This window comes from Lynx canadensis, chromosome A2 (genome assembly GCF_007474595.2).
Source record: "Lynx canadensis isolate LIC74 chromosome A2, mLynCan4.pri.v2, whole genome shotgun sequence".
Taxonomy (NCBI): Eukaryota; Metazoa; Chordata; class Mammalia; order Carnivora; family Felidae; genus Lynx; species Lynx canadensis.
Genome location: NC_044304.2, coordinates 135640202 through 135657590, shown reverse-complemented (window position 1 = coordinate 135657590; position 17389 = coordinate 135640202). Strand labels below are relative to the sequence as shown.

The window sequence follows — 17389 nt, the reverse complement described above, 5'->3', positions numbered from 1 at the left end:
GAAAATGTATGAGTGTTTCCTATAGACTGGGTTGGGCCATGAGCACCAAAGAGTGGGAATGAGATTGATTCAGATCCTGTTCAGTAGACAAGTCTGGAGAACATGGCACCTCAGTTGGCAAAAACTAGATTCTAGATGCTACATAAGGAGTGTATGCAAGGCTGGCTTCCTGAGTGTACGACTCGTGCAGTTGCAGAGGGCCATGCACTTAGGAAGGCCTCCTGCTTGCTTAAATGGTATGCTGTTACCATCTTGAAATTTGTAATTTTTGAACAAAGAGCTCTATGTTTCATTGTATAGTGGGCCTTGCAGATTATGTAGTCAGTCCTAAATTTATGACCTGCATTGAGGGCAACTATGACTGAAGAGACCCAGCAGTGGGAGAGGAGACGGTGGCCTCTAAAGTCACCGCGTACTTCATAGGGAAAAGCAGGCTTTAACTATTCACCATACTCGGTAAGGCTAGTCTTCCAACTGAACCAGTCACATAGAATGTTCCTGCTCCCTTCACCTCCATCTTTATCATCTACCTCCTGTCCCTTCCAACACAGAGAGAACTACTTATTGGAGAACCACTTATTAGAAAGAGGGGGAGCAGATGTGTGTAAAGGGAGAGAGGTTTTCATAAGCCCTCCTTTCCCACGTGGTACATGTTAACTTGCAGCAGATCCTAGCTGGGGAAGGGAAGAGGTCATACCACTCAGGTTGGATATTCTAATCAAATTGAGACTGGTTTATGTCTTCAAATGACAATAGGACTTGTATTAGAGAAAAGTAAAAGGAAAAAAAAAAGTAAGAGAGAAACCATAGGGGCATCTCAAGTTTTCATCCAGGGGTGGGGGGTAAATTACTATGTTGAATGAAAATTAAGAGAAAAGTGAAGGCAGAATGAAATTGCTTTTGAAATTACATCTTGGAAGTGATACTCAGTGTATTGATCACATAATTAAATTTGAAGAATCTAGAAATATCAAATGCTTTTGGACTCCTAAATCGTGTTGACTTTTAAATTTAAAATGATCCTCTGAAGGTAGCTTAATTTTAACCGTGAAATTGGGCTTTTTGTAAACTGTATTTCTTAATCTAATTTGGTAATAGGGAAAGAAACGTTAGATTTTCCCATTTGTCATTTGCACTGGTGTTTATCTAGTTGTTGGCTTGCTGACAGTGGTCTAAAAATGGAAAAGTCTAGTTGTTCAATGCAGTTACTTTTAAAGTGAGTAAATTTATGTAATATTTCTTTAGAAAACACATTTAACATTTTGGATAATTAGCTTGATTTATTGGAAAGTAATTTAGTTTTCTCACTGACCGTGACATAGAATAATTGTTTTCTAGTGGCTATTCCCCATGACCCGAGTTAGGAAAATGTTGCTAGTTTTAATATATTTCCACTGCTATTTTCCATTTTATGCAAAGACTGTTGTAGGCTAATTATAGAAAATTGCATTTAGTGCCATGTGGATGCGAAATTAACTTTGACACTGATGGACTAACATTGAGAGTAAAATGAGGTTATGTTCTTTTCTGGGACTCTGTGAACTATATTTTAATGCCTTTCAACAATGAGAGATATTTGCATTTTCTTGAATCTTCTGGAGGTTTGTGGTAATTTAGTCAAACTTCACGAAATATGAATGTTGTGACTTTTTGACATAAAGATTTCATGAAGTATTTTCTTCTCTAGCAAATATCCTTATAAATTCTTTCTGGCTATACAGAACTTGGAGGAGATTTATATTTTGTGAGTTAACTTGATGAGTATCATGTGAAACAAGTTCTATCAGGATAGAGATGATTTTATTTTTGAACTTCTGCTAAAAGTTATTTTAATTGTTGGTATTTCTCATTTTACTTTAAATTAGGAAAGACTGCACCTAAAATACAGATCCCTGAAGGAGTGAGCATCATGGGAAAAAGCTGTATTTGCATCATTTGTAATTTAAAAGACATTCTTAAAGGAAGAAAGCTTGAAAGTAGGCTGAATGGCATGCCAAGCTAGTCAGGGATTGGGGTCACATTCTCCTCACTTGTCTCTCACTGCCTGACATCTTACGTAAGCCATTACTCAAAAACAGCTCTATTGAATACCATTTGGAAAAGTAATCGCAAAACCTTCTTATAAATATCTTTCTGTATATTTTTATTTCTTTCTTCAATATGTCCCTCTGATTTTGTTCTAGGCTCGCAGGAAAGAAGTATTTATCCAGGAACGGTATGGGAGATTTAATTTAAATGACCCATTCTTGGCACTACAGAGAGACTATGAAGCAGGTGCTGGCGATAAAGAGAAGAAGCCAGTTTGCACCAACCCCCTCTCCATCCTTGAAGCAGTCATGGCCCACTGCAGAAAGATGCAAGAAAGGATGTCCACACAGCTGGCTGCTGCTGAGAGCAGACAAAAGAAGGTATTGAGACTTTCAAACAGTCATGTTTCTTACAATACAGCGCAGAATAAAGAAACCATCTCCAAAGTTGTTGTTTGCTCTTAAATGTTATTTTCAAGAAGGGTTGGGATAAATGCTTAGAAATACAAAGTACCGACAGATTCTGGTGGCCCTTTTCAAATATAACTCAAAAATAACACTAAGCTATAAATAAGTATAACAAAGAACGTATGTTTCCCATAATGGTTACTTTGATGCTTTCTTTAAAATATGCTTTTTTTTTTTTTTTTTCCTGGACTTTTCTAGTGCCATAAGATACGTTTAACTGCTAGGTGGGATATCCAGGATTGCAACCAGAACCCTGATCAAATGGCGGTGTCCCCAACTTATTCATCCAGCTTCTGTCTCAAATATTTCTTTGCAACTAGAAATTACTTTTTTAAATGATGATTTTGGAAAAATGAAATTAGCATGAGGAGAATAGAATGAAATTTGTGTGGTGTATGCAATCTCACAACATATCATCTTGAAGTCCTGGTTAGTCTCAAACTTGCCCCTGGGGTCTGATGGCTGTGTCCGCTGCAGACCTCCAGGCTCCTGCTCACATGTGTTTCGTTTAAACCAACCTCCTCCTCCCTTCTCACCTCCCCCACCAACATACACATGTATTTATTGTACTTGAGTGCATGCTTCAAAGAGTTCTAAGTGATAAAAACTTACTGCAATCAGCCATAAGGAAATAGGGGTTGAAATTTTGCCCTTCTAATAGGCTGCCAAGACTACTGATACCATTTATTAGGAGAGAGTAAGGAAGTCAGAGAAGCTAATGAAGTCTAGTATGATTAGAATTTAAAGTAATCTGTTCTTCCAGCCATTATTAAAGCATGCATTTAAGTGTTTCTTCTATTTGTCCTTTTCAGAGAACCTGGTGTAGTTCACATGTAACACCTGGTTGGTGATTAAACTGAATGTTTCATACTGTAAATATTTATGATATACTGTAATTTAATGTGTGTGGTTTTTTCCAGGTAATTATATATTTGCATTGACATATGTGTGCTAATGTTCTGGTAGAAGTGTTGAATGAAAGCAAACCTCTTCCTCAGGATGTCACATAGTAGAAAACTAAAGTACTGAGTAAAATAGTACGGAAGAATAAGAAGGCTTTCCATGGATGTGAGGCAAAATCAGTTTTACTCTGGACTTTGCAAACCCTCTACAAAGCCCTGCAGACAACCACTGAGGTCTCTGGAGATTTTCAGAAATCCCTAGGAACCGCATAAGCAGGAGCCAGTGTATTTCAGCTGACGTCACTGAAGCTCATTTGTATTTCTTGGATGAGACACATTTCAATTATGTTCTTAACGTGTCAAATGAACTATTTCATAATAAAGTATTTCTGCTGGGTTTTATGCTGCGTTATCAAAAATCAAGAAAATATTTTGTTTTGCCTATAATTTGCATTTAATGTATAAAAATGGGTGCTCTCCTAAATTTTACTTCAGTTTTGCATTTTATCTATCATTTCTCTTATAAGAGAAAAAGGAAGAAACTCATTTTGAGTTGAATCAAAGATTTTATTATCTAGCTGATTTTTTTTTTTTTTAATCAACTTACATCCTGTTTGTTTCTGAATGACTGGGTCATTTCCAACCTGGCTGGGAGTGAAAGGAAATTGTTTCTGTCCTATGGGTCCTACGAGGCTAATACGAAATGAGCCAGTGATCTGTCTCCCACGTATAACGGGGATACAGGCGTCCTTTATGGCCGAATTCATTGGCCTGTGTAGGCTTAGTGAAGGGTTGCTCTGATAGGCAGTGCTACTCTTTATCCATAAAGGATATTCTATTCTGGTAGACTGTAGCATGTGAGAAGAGTTATATTTTGTACTCTTATCCTGAATCTTTACTTAGAAAGAAAATAAAATATCACATGAACTGATAAGAGCAGAAACACCAAAGTCATCTTTTTAGCAACAAAATGACCTATCACCTTTACCCCTGGAAGTAAATATTTTAACAAAACATCTTCACTTCTCTTGCAGATAGAATAAATTGCAGCTTTAGAAATCTAAAAGCAGTAAGACAAAAAATCCATTATTTTAAATGAATCCAGTTCTTTAAACTGCTGCCAGAGCAGAGGTTGGGGAAAGCAAAGGTCCCATTATCTACAATTCAAGTATTTATTATCAGACACTGGACATAGCTCTTTGGTAATTCGAAGACATTTGGCCTGAACACTGCTCTGGTTGGCCTTTCGAGGCGGGAGAAGAGGCTCCATGCTCATTCATGCATTGATTCCTGCTGAGACTACTAATAGGAGGGTTAACTGTTTGGCAATTTGTGTGCCAGGAAAATTTGGGCAAGAGTCAATTTGGCAAATGGACTGAGCCCGTAAAGCCACTTTGAATAAGCTAATGAGTGATCATCGTGGGGAACTTTGCCTCCAGTAATCTACTTTCTGTTTAGAGCCAGCAACCTAGGGTGCAATGATATTTTGGGTTTTATTACTTATGTGCATCACCTGTTAATGGAATTTCTATCCTAATTTATTTTCAATCATTTGTTCATACTTAAATATTTCTAGGCCTGAAATAGGAAAGACTTTTTAATCTGAGCAGAGCCTTTAAAAGTCAGAAGCCTGGGAATATTCAGAAGGGAGTAATTTTTGTTTTTAATGAGTGAAAAACCTAATAGTAGCTCTGTGTATCAGCTATAGATTGTTTTGGTCGCAGCTTAGTATGATGAGGTAGGTTGCAAGGCACTAAATGTTCCAGGCAGGATTCTTAGTTGTGAGCAAGTGAAGCCGGCATTCACAGACTTAAGCACGTGTTTAGGTTGGTTTAAGCATGGTAGAGTGCAGCTGGGAAAGCTAGGGGACCAGGTCTTAATCACCCAGCATCACTGACAACTGCTCACTGTCAGTCACGTCCGCAGCGGGTGAGGCTTCTGCTGGTGAGAGGTGAATACTGTAGCCTGCTGATGCCAGCATGACTGCCATCATGCTCTAGGTCTTGAGTGTTGCCTCCCCTGGCCCTGCTTCTTCACATCACTCACCTCCAAGTTAGAGCCTAAGAGCAGATGCATCTGATTGGCCAAGCTTAGGCCCCACGCCCTCTCCCTGGTGATGAGGAAGACTGGGAAGGCAGCTACGGGGCATATTTAGCTTCTACAGAGAACCATAAGGTGGAGAATTCTCCTGACATAGGAAGGAGTTGCAGGTGCTAGACAACCAAGGAAATGACAAACGAGCCAGAAAAGAACAATCAATTTATTTGTTTTAATTTATTTCATATGCCTTTTTCTCCCTCTGATTGATAATTGTACTTGGTTCCATCACTTGTATTCAGTACTCTCTACTTCATTATAAAATGGTCACTTTTTTTTCAATATATGAAAATTATTGTCAAATTGGTTTCCATACAACACCCAGTGCTCATCCCAAAAGGTGCCCTCCTCAGTACCCATCACCCACCCCCCCCTCCCTCCCACCCCCCATCAACCCTCAGTTTGTTCGGTTTTTTTTTTTTTTTTTTTTTCAACGTTTATTTATTTTTGGGACAGAGAGAGACAGAGCATGAACGGGGGAGGGGCAGAGAGAGAGGGAGACACAGAATCGGAAACAGGCTCCAGGCTCTGAGCCATCAGCCCAGAGCCTGACGCGGGGCTCGAACTCGCGGACCGCGAGATCGTGACCTGGCTGAAGTCGGACGCTTAACCGACTGCGCCACCCAGGCGCCCCAGTTTGTTCGGTTTTTAAGAGTCTCTTATGCTTGGGCTCTCTCCCACTCTAACCTCTTTTTTTTTTTTCCTTCCCCTCCCCCATAGGTTTCTGTTAAGTTTCTCAGGATCCACATAAGAGTGAAACCATATGGTATCTGTCTTTCTCTGTATGGCTTATTTCACTTAGCATCACACTCTCCAGTTCCAACCACGTTGCTACAAAGGGCCATATTTCATTCTTTCTCATTGCCGCGTAGTACCCCATTGTGTATATAAACCACAATTTCTTTCTCCATTCATCAGTTGATGGACATTTAGGCTCTTTCCATAATTTGGCTATTGTTGAGAGTGCTGCTATAAACATTGGGGTACAAGTGCCCCTATGCATCAGCACTCCTGTATCCCTTGGGTAAATTCCTAGCAGTGCTATTGCTGGGTCATAGGGTAGATCTATTTTTAATTTTTTGAGGAACCTTCACACTGTTTTCCAGAGGGGCTGCACCAATTTGCATTCCCACCAACAGTGCAAGAGGGTTCCCGTTTGGCCACTCTGACTGGCGTGAGGTGATATCTGAGTGTGGTTTTGATTTGTATTTCCCTGATGAGGAGCGACGTTGAACATCTTTTCATGTGCCTGTTGGCCATCCGAATGTCTTCTTTAGAGAAGTGTCTCTTCATGTTTTCTGCCCATTTCTTCACTGGGTTATTTGTTTTTCGGGTGTGGAGTTTGGTGAGCTCTTTATAGATTTTGGATACTAGCCCTTTGTCTGATATGTCGTTTGCAAATATTTTTTCCCTAAAATGGTCACTTTTTACAATGGAAATACAATTTAATTTCAAGGTGCTTTCTAGACTTTCAAGAATAACATGATAATCATCTAAATAATATTTTTTAGGAAGAATATTTATCATGTTTTGTACATGAATTTTTAGTTCATTCATGAGTTTTTAAAAAAAAAATTTTTTTTAATATTTATTTATTTTTGAGAGCAAGAGACAGAGTTCGAGCATGGGAGAGGCCGAAAGAGGGAGACATAGAATCTGAAGCAGGCTCCCGGTTCTGCGCTGTCAGCATAGAGCCTGACATGGAGCTTGAACTCACGAACCATGAGGTCATGACTTGAGCCAAAGTTGGACACTTAACCAATTGAGTCACCCAGGTGCCTCATAAATCTTTTTTTGTATAATTGATTTTGACTCCCCAGGAGCATTGCAGAGTGAGTATTAAGCAGGGGTGGGGGCAGTGGGGGAACTGGAGACTGAGGCCTGTGGTTCTGAGCAGAGATTTAGAAGAGAAGGTAATTAACTTGATCCATGTCTTACCCTCCCTCTCTTGAGACTCTAGATCAAAAGGAGTGGGCAGATGAGAACTGCAGAGCCCAAACTGCTGACTGGTAACTACAGCTCCTATGAAGAAAAACAATCTTGTAATGTATCTTATTGTTACGTATTTGTTGACCAGGATTGGGCAGATGGGTGGAGGTGACCAGGTGGAGAAGGGGACAAGGATGCAGTGAACGTTGAATGATTTGGGGGCCCAATGAGGAATATAGTTAAATGTCGTAAGAGTATTTTGTGGTTGTAACAAACATGCACTCTACTTTCTTATTTTACAAATGACCATAATTGCTTTCCTCTCTGTTTTCTACTTGGAATTAGAACAAATTGACTTTACATTACTGCTCTGCTCCCACCTACATAGTTTTCCCTTTCATTCTGTAAAAACAGTTGTTTGGTGCTTCTTCATTCATGGCTTCCAGTCTGGGTGCTATTCCTGGAGCAACCACCCACTTCCTCACTACCAGTGAAGCTGTCTTAGCTCTTCTAAGCTTTTCCACACAATCCACTGCATTTTGCAAAAGGGGTTGGTGTGCTCATGCAGACGTTGGCCACTACTTGAAAGTGGTTGTGAGTAGATTCAACTCAGACGATAATATGACAAAATCAGCTAGAACTCTATAACCTGTGTATATAGGAGGCTCTGGTTCCTTTACAATTATAGTAGTATGTGGTTGAGTTGGGTAGAGACAGCTACCCAACTCATTAAGTCCACAGCCCCTCAATCACTGCTCAGAACTGTCCCAGATTGAGCCAGTGAGAGCCCTTTTAAGCTGGCTTCTTTTGATATGTTTCCCTCATTCTTTGAGTACTTCCTTACTTTCTTGCAGCAAGATATTCCAGGCTCATATTTTTCCTCTCCCAACCCCTGGAATCGGCTCTTAGCCCCAGGAGCACTAGTTTCCTTGGTGTTTACAAAACAAATCTAGAGCTAGGAAATTATATATATTTATCATAATCATATATGTTTTTATAAACACATATTTATATTTTATTTATATGTCTATTGTTATCAAACCATGAATTCACAGTGATATTGACACCTCTGGTTCTAATCCAAAACCATAAGGATGTTCTTTTCCTTTCTCTATTTGAAATTAACTCTCTGGGGATGCCTAGGGGGCTCAGTCAATTGAGCATCAGACTCTTGATTTCAGCTCAGGTCATGATCCTCAGGGTCATGGGATCAAGCCCCTTGTCAGGCTCCATGCTGAGCGTGGAGTCTTCTTGGGATTCTCTCTCTCTCCCTCTGCGCCTCTCCCCTGCTCACATGCCCTCTCTTTCTCTCTCTTAAAAGAACTAAAACTAACTTCTCTTCAGTGGCTCCCATTATGCTTCAATTTATTTACTTGTTTACTTGAACCTAGAACACACAGAGTAGTACCAGAATTGCTAGACCATAATACAATAAAAAGCAAACATACAAACCTGGAATTCACTATTGTTTACAGTTCTTTAAGAAAACATTTACATGAAGTAAAACACTTACATGAACATCGTAAGTGTACAAATTGATGAGTTTTAAAAATGCATACACTTGTGGAATCTGACCCCTTATAGGATAGAAAATATTTCCATCACCAGAGAAAGTTTCCTGGAGTACCTTCCCCTAAGTTCCTTCCCCAATTCAAGCAACCACTGAATATTATTCTGATCTTTTTCATCATCAACTAATCTTATCTGTTTACTAGACCTTCAGGTAAATGATGACTGTAGTTAAATATTAAGCCTCAAATGCAAGAACTCAAAGCATCTCAATTTTTTTTTTAATTTTTAAAAAATGTTTTATTTTTGAGAGAGAGCACACAAGTGTGGGAGGGACAGAGAGGGTGGGACAGAGGATCCAAAGCGTGCTCCACGCTGACAGCAGTGAGCCCGACGTGGGGCTTGAACTCACAAACCGTGAGATCATGACTTGAGCTGAAGTCGGACACTCAACCGACCGAGCCGCCCAGGTGCTTCTTTAATTTTTAATATTAAAGTATAGTTGACGTACAATGTCATATTAGTTTCAGGCATACAACATAGTGATTGGGCAATTCTATGCATCATGCAGTGCTTACCATGAGAAATGTAGCTACCATCTGTCACCATACAACATTATTACAGTCTTATCGACTGTTTCCCTATGCTGTACTTTCATTCCTGTGACTTATTTAACTGGAAGTTTGTACTTCTTAATCCTCTTCACCTCATCCCTTTACCACCCTTCTCTTCCCCTCCCAGGCGACCATAGTTTGTTCTTCATATTTATGTATTTGTTTGTTTTTTGTTTGTTCACTTGTTTTTTTTAGATGCTACATGTAAGCGAAACCATATGGCATACATGGAAGGATCTAGAAGGTATTCTGCTAAGTGAAATAAGTCAGGCAAAGAAATATCAACTTTGTTTTTCTTTATCAAAATTGTTTTGGTTATTTTCATACAAACTTAAAATCAGTTTGTTGGTTTTTCCAAAAGTTTGCAGGAATTGAATTTTTTTAAAATTTTTTAAATTTATATTTATTTTTTGAGAGAGAGAGAGAGAGAGAGCATGCAAGCAGGGGGAGAGAATCTTAAGCAGGCTCCACACACAGTGCAGAGCCCGACATGGGGCTTGATCTCATAACCATGATACCATGACCTGAACTGAAATCAAGAATTGGATGCTTAACTGACTGAACCACCCAGGCACCCCAGAATTTTATTGAATCTGTAGACTAATTTATTGAGAGTGGACATGAAGAAGATTGAGTGTTCCAACCCATTATCATAGCATATTTCTCCATTTTTAAAGTTTTTTTATAATTTCTTTAAGCAATGTTTAGCTTTCAGTGTAGTGATCTTAAATGTCTTTTGCTGAGGTTATTCCTAAGTATTTTATGTTTTTGATGCCATTGTAAATCACCCTTTTTAAAACATTTTTTTTCCAAATATTTATCACTAGGATACAGGTATTGACTGATTTTTGTATGTTGACAGTATATCCTGTCATCTTATTAAACTTGCTTATTAGTTTTCACAGTTGGTATGTATATTATATCTGATTTTATAGGTAAACAACCGCATCATCTGCGAATAGAGCCCATTTTACTACTTCCTTTCTAACTTGCCTATCTTCTGGCCTGCCTTCCTTGTTCTTCCTGCACCCCCATCACTGCACTGACTAGAACCCCCCATGGTACAGTGTTGAAGTAGTGAGAAGAGACTTCAGTGCTTTCTCTGTTTCTCAGTGAGGATACAGTCTGTGTTTCACCATTAAGTATGATGTTAGATGTGCTTCTTTACAGATGCCCTTTATGTCATTGAGGTTTTATTCTATGTAGAGAGGTTTTTATCATGAATAGGTTTTGCATTTTGTAGAATGGTTTATCTGCACCTGTTGGTGTGGTCATGGTGTTTCTCTTTATCTTTTTAAGGTGATGAATTACACTAATTTTCAAATACTGGAACAACTTGCATTCCTGAGGTAAACTTCAGAGAGTCACCTCTTACTAATCTTATTTCTATATTGCTAGATTCAGTTTGCCTGTATTTTGCTAGGGAGTTTTGCATCTGTATTCATGAATGATCATTTTTCTGTAAATTGGAAAAAAAATGCTTGACTGGTTTTGATTTTAAGGTAATTCTGGAATCAATATGAATTAGAATATTTTCATTTCTCTAAAGGATATGTAGAAGTTTGACACTATTTCTGTCTTTAATATTTAGTAGACATCACTAGTAAAGCCGTATGAGCTAGGACTTTTCTTTAGGGGAAACTTTTATTTGTGGATTAATTTTCTTTTCTTCATTTTTAAATTTTATTATTGTTTTTATTTTTTTGAGTGTGAATGCATATATATGTGCATGCCAGTGGAGGAGGGGCAAAGGGAGAGGGAGGAAGCCAATCTTAAGCAGGCTCCATGCTCAGTGCTGAGCCTGACTTGGGGCTCGATCTCACCACCGTGAGATCGTGACCTGAACTGAAATCTAGAATCAGACATTTAACTGACAGAGCACCCAGGCACCCCAATTTGTGGATTCAATTTCTTTAAAAGATAAAAAGCCATTACAATTTTCTATGCCATTTTATGTCCTGAAAGTTGTGTGTTTCAGAGGAATTTGATTTGTTGAATTTATTGACACATAGTTATTCATTATTTTTAATATTCTTTCTGTAGTGATATTTCTTCTTTTATTCCTATTATTTATAATTTGTGTTTTCTGTGTAGTCCAATCTGTTTTTTTAAATGTTTCACAATATTATTGATATTTTAGATGAAAAATGTTTGGCTTTGTTAATTTCTCCATCATTTGTGTCCTGTTTAATTGATTTATTACCTTTGTCATTCCTTTCCTTTTACTTTGTATTGGCTTAACTTCTTTGAGTTTCTTAAGGTGAAACGTAGGTGAATTATTTGAGATGACCCTTCTAATATGTGCAGTTGAAGATAAAATTTCGATATCCTCTGCTTTAAATGTTTTAAATTCTCTCCTTTCACTGCATTCAATAGATTTTGATATGTTGTGTTTTTATTTTCATTCAGCCCAAAGTCTGATCTGACTTCCTTTGTGTTTTCTTCTTAAAGCTTTATACTGCTTAGAAGTATGTTTTATTTTTGAATTTTGGGGTGTTCTTAATCTTATTGTGATTTATATACAGTTCTGTTGTCAGAGGACATATTCTATAAGATTTTAGCCTTTTGTAAATTGTTGGTGGTTTTTAATAGCTCAGGAAGTGAATCTGAAAAGACTATCTTCTGTAGTATTGGGGTATTGTGTTCCAATGCAAGTCAGCCAAGGGTGTGTTTGTGGTGTTATTCAGATCTGTAGTGTTGCAGATTTTTCTTAATCTAGATTTTTTTATGAGAGAAGATTGTCATTATTATGGATTTATCTATTTTTCCTTTTATTTCTATCAGGTTTTGCCTCATATATTTTAGAGATAATTTAGCCATCATTTGTATTATAGTTTCTGTGTTTGTAATGTGTCTTTTTTTTCTTTGGCTGCTTTCAACATTATTTCTTATCCTTGTTTTCAGCAATTTTACTATGATGTGCCTAGGTATGATTGCTGAGCTTCCTAGATACTTCCCCTCCACCCCAAACTTGTGAATTTTTTTGTCCATTATTTCTTTTACTATAGTTTTCCTCATTCTCTCTCTCCATTTTCGATTCAGTTATGTAGAATTTAGACCACATTATATTGTCCTACAGGTCCCTGAGGTGCTGTTCATTTAACGAATTTTTTTCTGTATTTCTTAAATTGGATACTTCCTTTTGTTCTGTTTTCAAATTCACTGTCCTTTTTATTCTACTCAAGTCTGCTATTAAGCCTATTCAGTGAACATTTTTCATTTTAGATTAGTATCTTTTCTAGGGTTTCCATTTGGTTCTTTTTTTCTTTTCTTTTCTTTTTTTTTTTCCCCCCCTAGTTTCCATTTCTATGCCAGGATCCTCCTTTGTTCAATCATTGTGATGATATTTTCTTTGAAAATGGCTCCTTTAAGTTCCCAGTCTGCTAATTCCAATATGGATCATCTTTGGCCCAGTTTTTCGAATATGTTTCTCTTGACAGTGGATCACTTAAAAAAAAATTACTTTGCATGTCTAAGTAATTTTTTTATATATTAGACATCCTGATTAACATGATGCAGACCTTCAGGATTCTGTTATCTTCTGAAGAGTGTATTTTGTTCTAGTAAGCACTTAACCTGGTTATATTCAGACTCCAAACTGTCCCCTTACAGCTGGCAATAGCTGAAATATTTGTTCAGTTCTCTCAGCCATTAAGCAGCCACCTCTGTCGTTCAGTGTGGAGTCTCCCCCATGAATGTATAAATCAAGAGTCAACCTAGGATTCGGCTGGGGCTAATTGTGGCAGCCCTAGTTCCAATTTTGACTCCTTGAGCCACTATAGGGAGTACTTGTGCTTGAGCTCCTGCTGCCAGTGCTGTCAGGACAGGGAACTGCCCTCACTTGCAAAGCTATGCAAGGGCAAAGCTCCTCCAGTTCTGTTGGCTGCTTTCAGATGGGAGAATGTACTCCTCTTCTGTTTTTACCACTTACTACGCTCCAAAGCTTTCAAATAGTTACTTTTTTAAAATATTTTTTCCAAATATTTTAATTGTTATCTGCCAAAGAGATAGTCTAATAAAAGCTGTTTCACCATTATTGGTAGTGAAACTTTCTCTGATGTACTTTGTAATTGTTGAATTGTAACTGCTATCTAAGTTACTAAAAAATCCATCCATATGCTGAATATGGTCTATTCTCTAGATCATTGTTTGCCTGGAAATGTGTTTTCAGAGGAAAAACACTGCAAAAATGGCATACTTTTAAATAGCTCAAATAATTATTATATTATTAATTGAAAACATAACATTTTTTAATGCCAGGCACAATGGCATATGCTTTATATGCATTGCCTCATTTAATCCAATAAGGTAACTCGTATTATTGCTCTGTTGTGCAGATAAAGGAACCAAATAGAAATGATCTGGCGAGAGAATTTACCAAAGTGACACAACTAAGGTGTTTGGGATCAGACCTTAGTACATCATCACTTACTCTTGCAAGCACAAAGACTTTGTCTCTGGGCCAAAATGAACAAGGAACTTTTTTTGTAATATAAAAAAATTTTTTTTGTATATGGAATATACATACATTTTATGTATGGTTTATAAACCAATTGGAGCCAGTAGAGAGGAAGATGTTTAATATTTATAGAGTGTGATAACTGATAGAGCAAGGCTCAGGTGACAGGAGAGAATGAAGTTAATTGTTGAAGAAGGTCTGTCCTTGAACAGATGGAAATCCTCCCTTAGAGTGAAGGGAAGGAAATATATTGGTGTGGTTTTAAAAACAAACAAAAACATGCTTAAGAGAGGAGACAGAATGTAAAGTGAGTGATTTTTTTTGATAAGAGAGTCTGTTAGGGTAGACTGAGAGTTTGTTGAGTGGCTGTTGGGTGAAGTTTTAGGGAGAGTGGCAGAAGTTTAAATAATTCCCTGAAGTAAATGGTAGAGGAGGCTAAACAGGAAGAGTGATGACTGGAGCTCAGAACTCATCTGGAGCCCTATGTTTGCAGGTGCATTGATTATGTGGCTTCCTCTGCTGTCTATGGTGACATTAAAAAAGACTTGTGTTCATCTGAGATAGGATTTACAAGGTCTGAGTGGTGGAAGGACAAAGATACAAAAAATTATGGGTGCTTTTTTTTTTAAGATTTTATTTTTAAGTAATCTCTACACCCAATGTGGGGATTGAACTCATGACCCCAAGATCAGGAGTTGCACACTCCACTGACTAAGCCAGCCAAGCACCCCATGGGCGCTTTTGTAGTAGTGTAGTTTTCTGTATAAATATGTGAGATTTGCTGAGTTGATCTGTTAGAAGTCTTTCTTGAATTTGATTCCCAAGTGTGAGATGTAAGTTATTTCAAAAATAAAATGTGATGATCCCTAGTGAAGAAATAGTGTGGGCAAGATGTATGATGTGGTGAGAAAAGCTTGGAACAGTGGCTCTGAGTGCCATGATCCTGACACTGATTGATTAGATGACATCAGAGAAATCACTAATTTAGCCCCCAGTTAGTTGTTGTGCAAAATGAAGGTAGCCCTTAAAGTTGTACATCTTTTTTTTTTTTCCAGCTTCCAAGATAAATGATGGAACTCATTTTTAAAATAAGCTGAGGGGCGCCTGGGTGGCGCAGTCGGTTAAGCGTCCGACTTCAGCCAGGTCACGATCTCGCGGTCCGTGAGTTCGAGCCCCGCGTCAGGCTCTGGGCTGATGGCTCAGAGCCTGGAGCCTGTTTCCGATTCTGTGTCTCCCTCTCTCTCTGCCCCTCCCCCGTTCATGCTCTGTCTCTCTCTGTCCCAAAAATAAATAAACGTTGAAAAAAAAAATTAAAAAAAAAATAAATAAAATAAGCTGAAAATTGACCGCTAGGTTTTGCTTTTTCAACATTGCCATAAGAATTTAGGGCAGTGGTTAATATAAAATTTAAAACCTTCTTAATAGTTCTAACTTTGTGTATGCCTTCCGCAGAAACTTACTATTTGATGTATTTAGAAGGATTAAATATGCTTTGACTATAAGTCACTTTTTCTGTGAGGCACCTAGATGAATAAAACTATGTATATAAATATAGTAAATGACAGCATTATTTTCCCCACGTCTTACCTTACCTATTTAGGAAATCACCCCTTAAATTTCATGTAGTAGAATAGAGTGTATGCATATAAACAATTGTCATTTATTATTCTGGGGGAATTCTCTGTATTCCTGATCACCTACTTATAGGACCCATGCAATGCTATTCAATTTCTTCAAGGCAGGAATCATCCTAAAGTAAATGAATAATCTTTGACTCTAATGAGCCATTCTCTCCTTTTGGTTCCCTGACTGTGAAAGTAATGGATTTATTTTCTCAGCAGGGTGAGAAACAGGAGCACATTCTCACAACTGCTGGATCATGTGAGCATCTCCTTCTGTTACTGATGACTAAAAACTGACTTAAACAATTACTGGATCTCATGAAAGTATATTTATATTTAACATCTGGGGTTGGTAAATGGGGGGAGTCCTTTCTGTGTCTTTATCAGTTAGATCTGTAACTTTTATGAATCTGAGGGCCCTTTAATGGACTACCAATGGAATGCTTCTCTAGCTGGGAAGGTGAGGCATGGGGACCTGCCTGACTGCTGCAACCCAGCTCGGGGATTTGTCCTTCATGAGCACCTCATGGCAGATGCTATTCTGGAAAGAAGTGAGAAACCTGTGCAGACATGTTACAGTAGTGCTTCTCTGAGGTTGTAAGGCCTGTGTACCCAGAAAGGCCATCAGGGTGCAGAACTTTTCTTGTTTCTGTGAACTACATTAATTTCATGCATCCAGTCAACAATTTATTAAGCACCACTGTGTGCCAGGTCTTGGGAACACAGCAGCAAAGAAGACATAGTCCCGCCCTCATGGATTCACATTCTAGTGGGAGCAGGTAGGTGCTAAACAAAGAGTGATGAGCACAAGGGTGGAAGAGACCATTGTTTTCTGTGGGGCAGTGAGAAGGAGGCCTCACTGTAAAGGTGATAGTTGAGCAGAAGCCTGGAGGAAATAAAGAAGTCAGACTTCTGTGCTCTTGCATGCTTTTGTGCATATTAAAAAAACCACACGTGGAGATACAAAAGTATTTAAAAGCTCCTTCTCTACATTGAAACTAGAAGAATGTTTTTTTTGGGAAAGCATGAATCCTAGGGGCCTGTGGCTTGGTGGGCAGACGGGGTCTTTTTGTGAAGGAAAAGATGCCCCTTCTTTCCAGGCAGATGCCTGGACAGATATTGGGGGAGTAGACAAGGGCTGGTTTTTGGCTCCGGCTCACCTCTCCATCACCTCTCCAGCTGGTCATCGTTGTGTGGTGCACAAACTCCGTAGCCCAGGAGCCCTGCATGAAGGTGTGTGGTGGCATTCTGGGTAGGAGAACCACAAGGTCAAAGATCCTGAGGCAGGATGGTGTTTAAGAACCAGGGAGGCCAATGTAGTGGAAGCTAAGGGAGCAAGAGGGATTGGAGGAGACGGGGTCAGACTTTGGGTTTATTGATAGTGATTATAATTTTAGTAAGATATTTCTTTAGTTCTTGCAGGTTTTCAAAGAACTTTCATATATGATTTTGTATGGTTTCTAGAGCAGCCCATCATAAGCTTGCAGTTAAAAAAAGTAATACACTTAGCAAGTACGGAAGCATAGAATTTAACTACAGTTCTGTTTTCAGCACTTTTCTTTATACTGCACCTTAAAGGTTCATTAGTAATCTTAAGGCATTTAAACTTAAAAAAAAAAGCGACACCAGTTCCCTTACAGAGTTCTATTTTTACAAAAACAGAACTTTCTGAGCTCTGTTGTGATTTGAAGTATCAGATTACTGTTCTTTTTCTGTAGTTCAATAGATTTTTAAAACTTCTCTATTGCTGTGACTTAGATGT

General features: G+C 38.3%; 1 protein-coding gene across 3 annotated transcripts in view; it reads left to right on the top strand.

The window, feature by feature from the left end:
• The window catches only part of CTTNBP2 (cortactin binding protein 2), a 149613-nt gene that overhangs the window by 59133 nt on the left and 73091 nt on the right, over positions 1-17389 (top strand). For all 3 annotated transcript variants that reach the window (XM_030308293.1, XM_030308294.1, XM_032592434.1), the window contains exon 3: positions 2184-2408. In XM_030308293.1, the coding sequence (XP_030164153.1) occupies positions 2184-2408 (225 nt within the window). The remainder of the gene's footprint in view (positions 1-2183; positions 2409-17389) is intronic.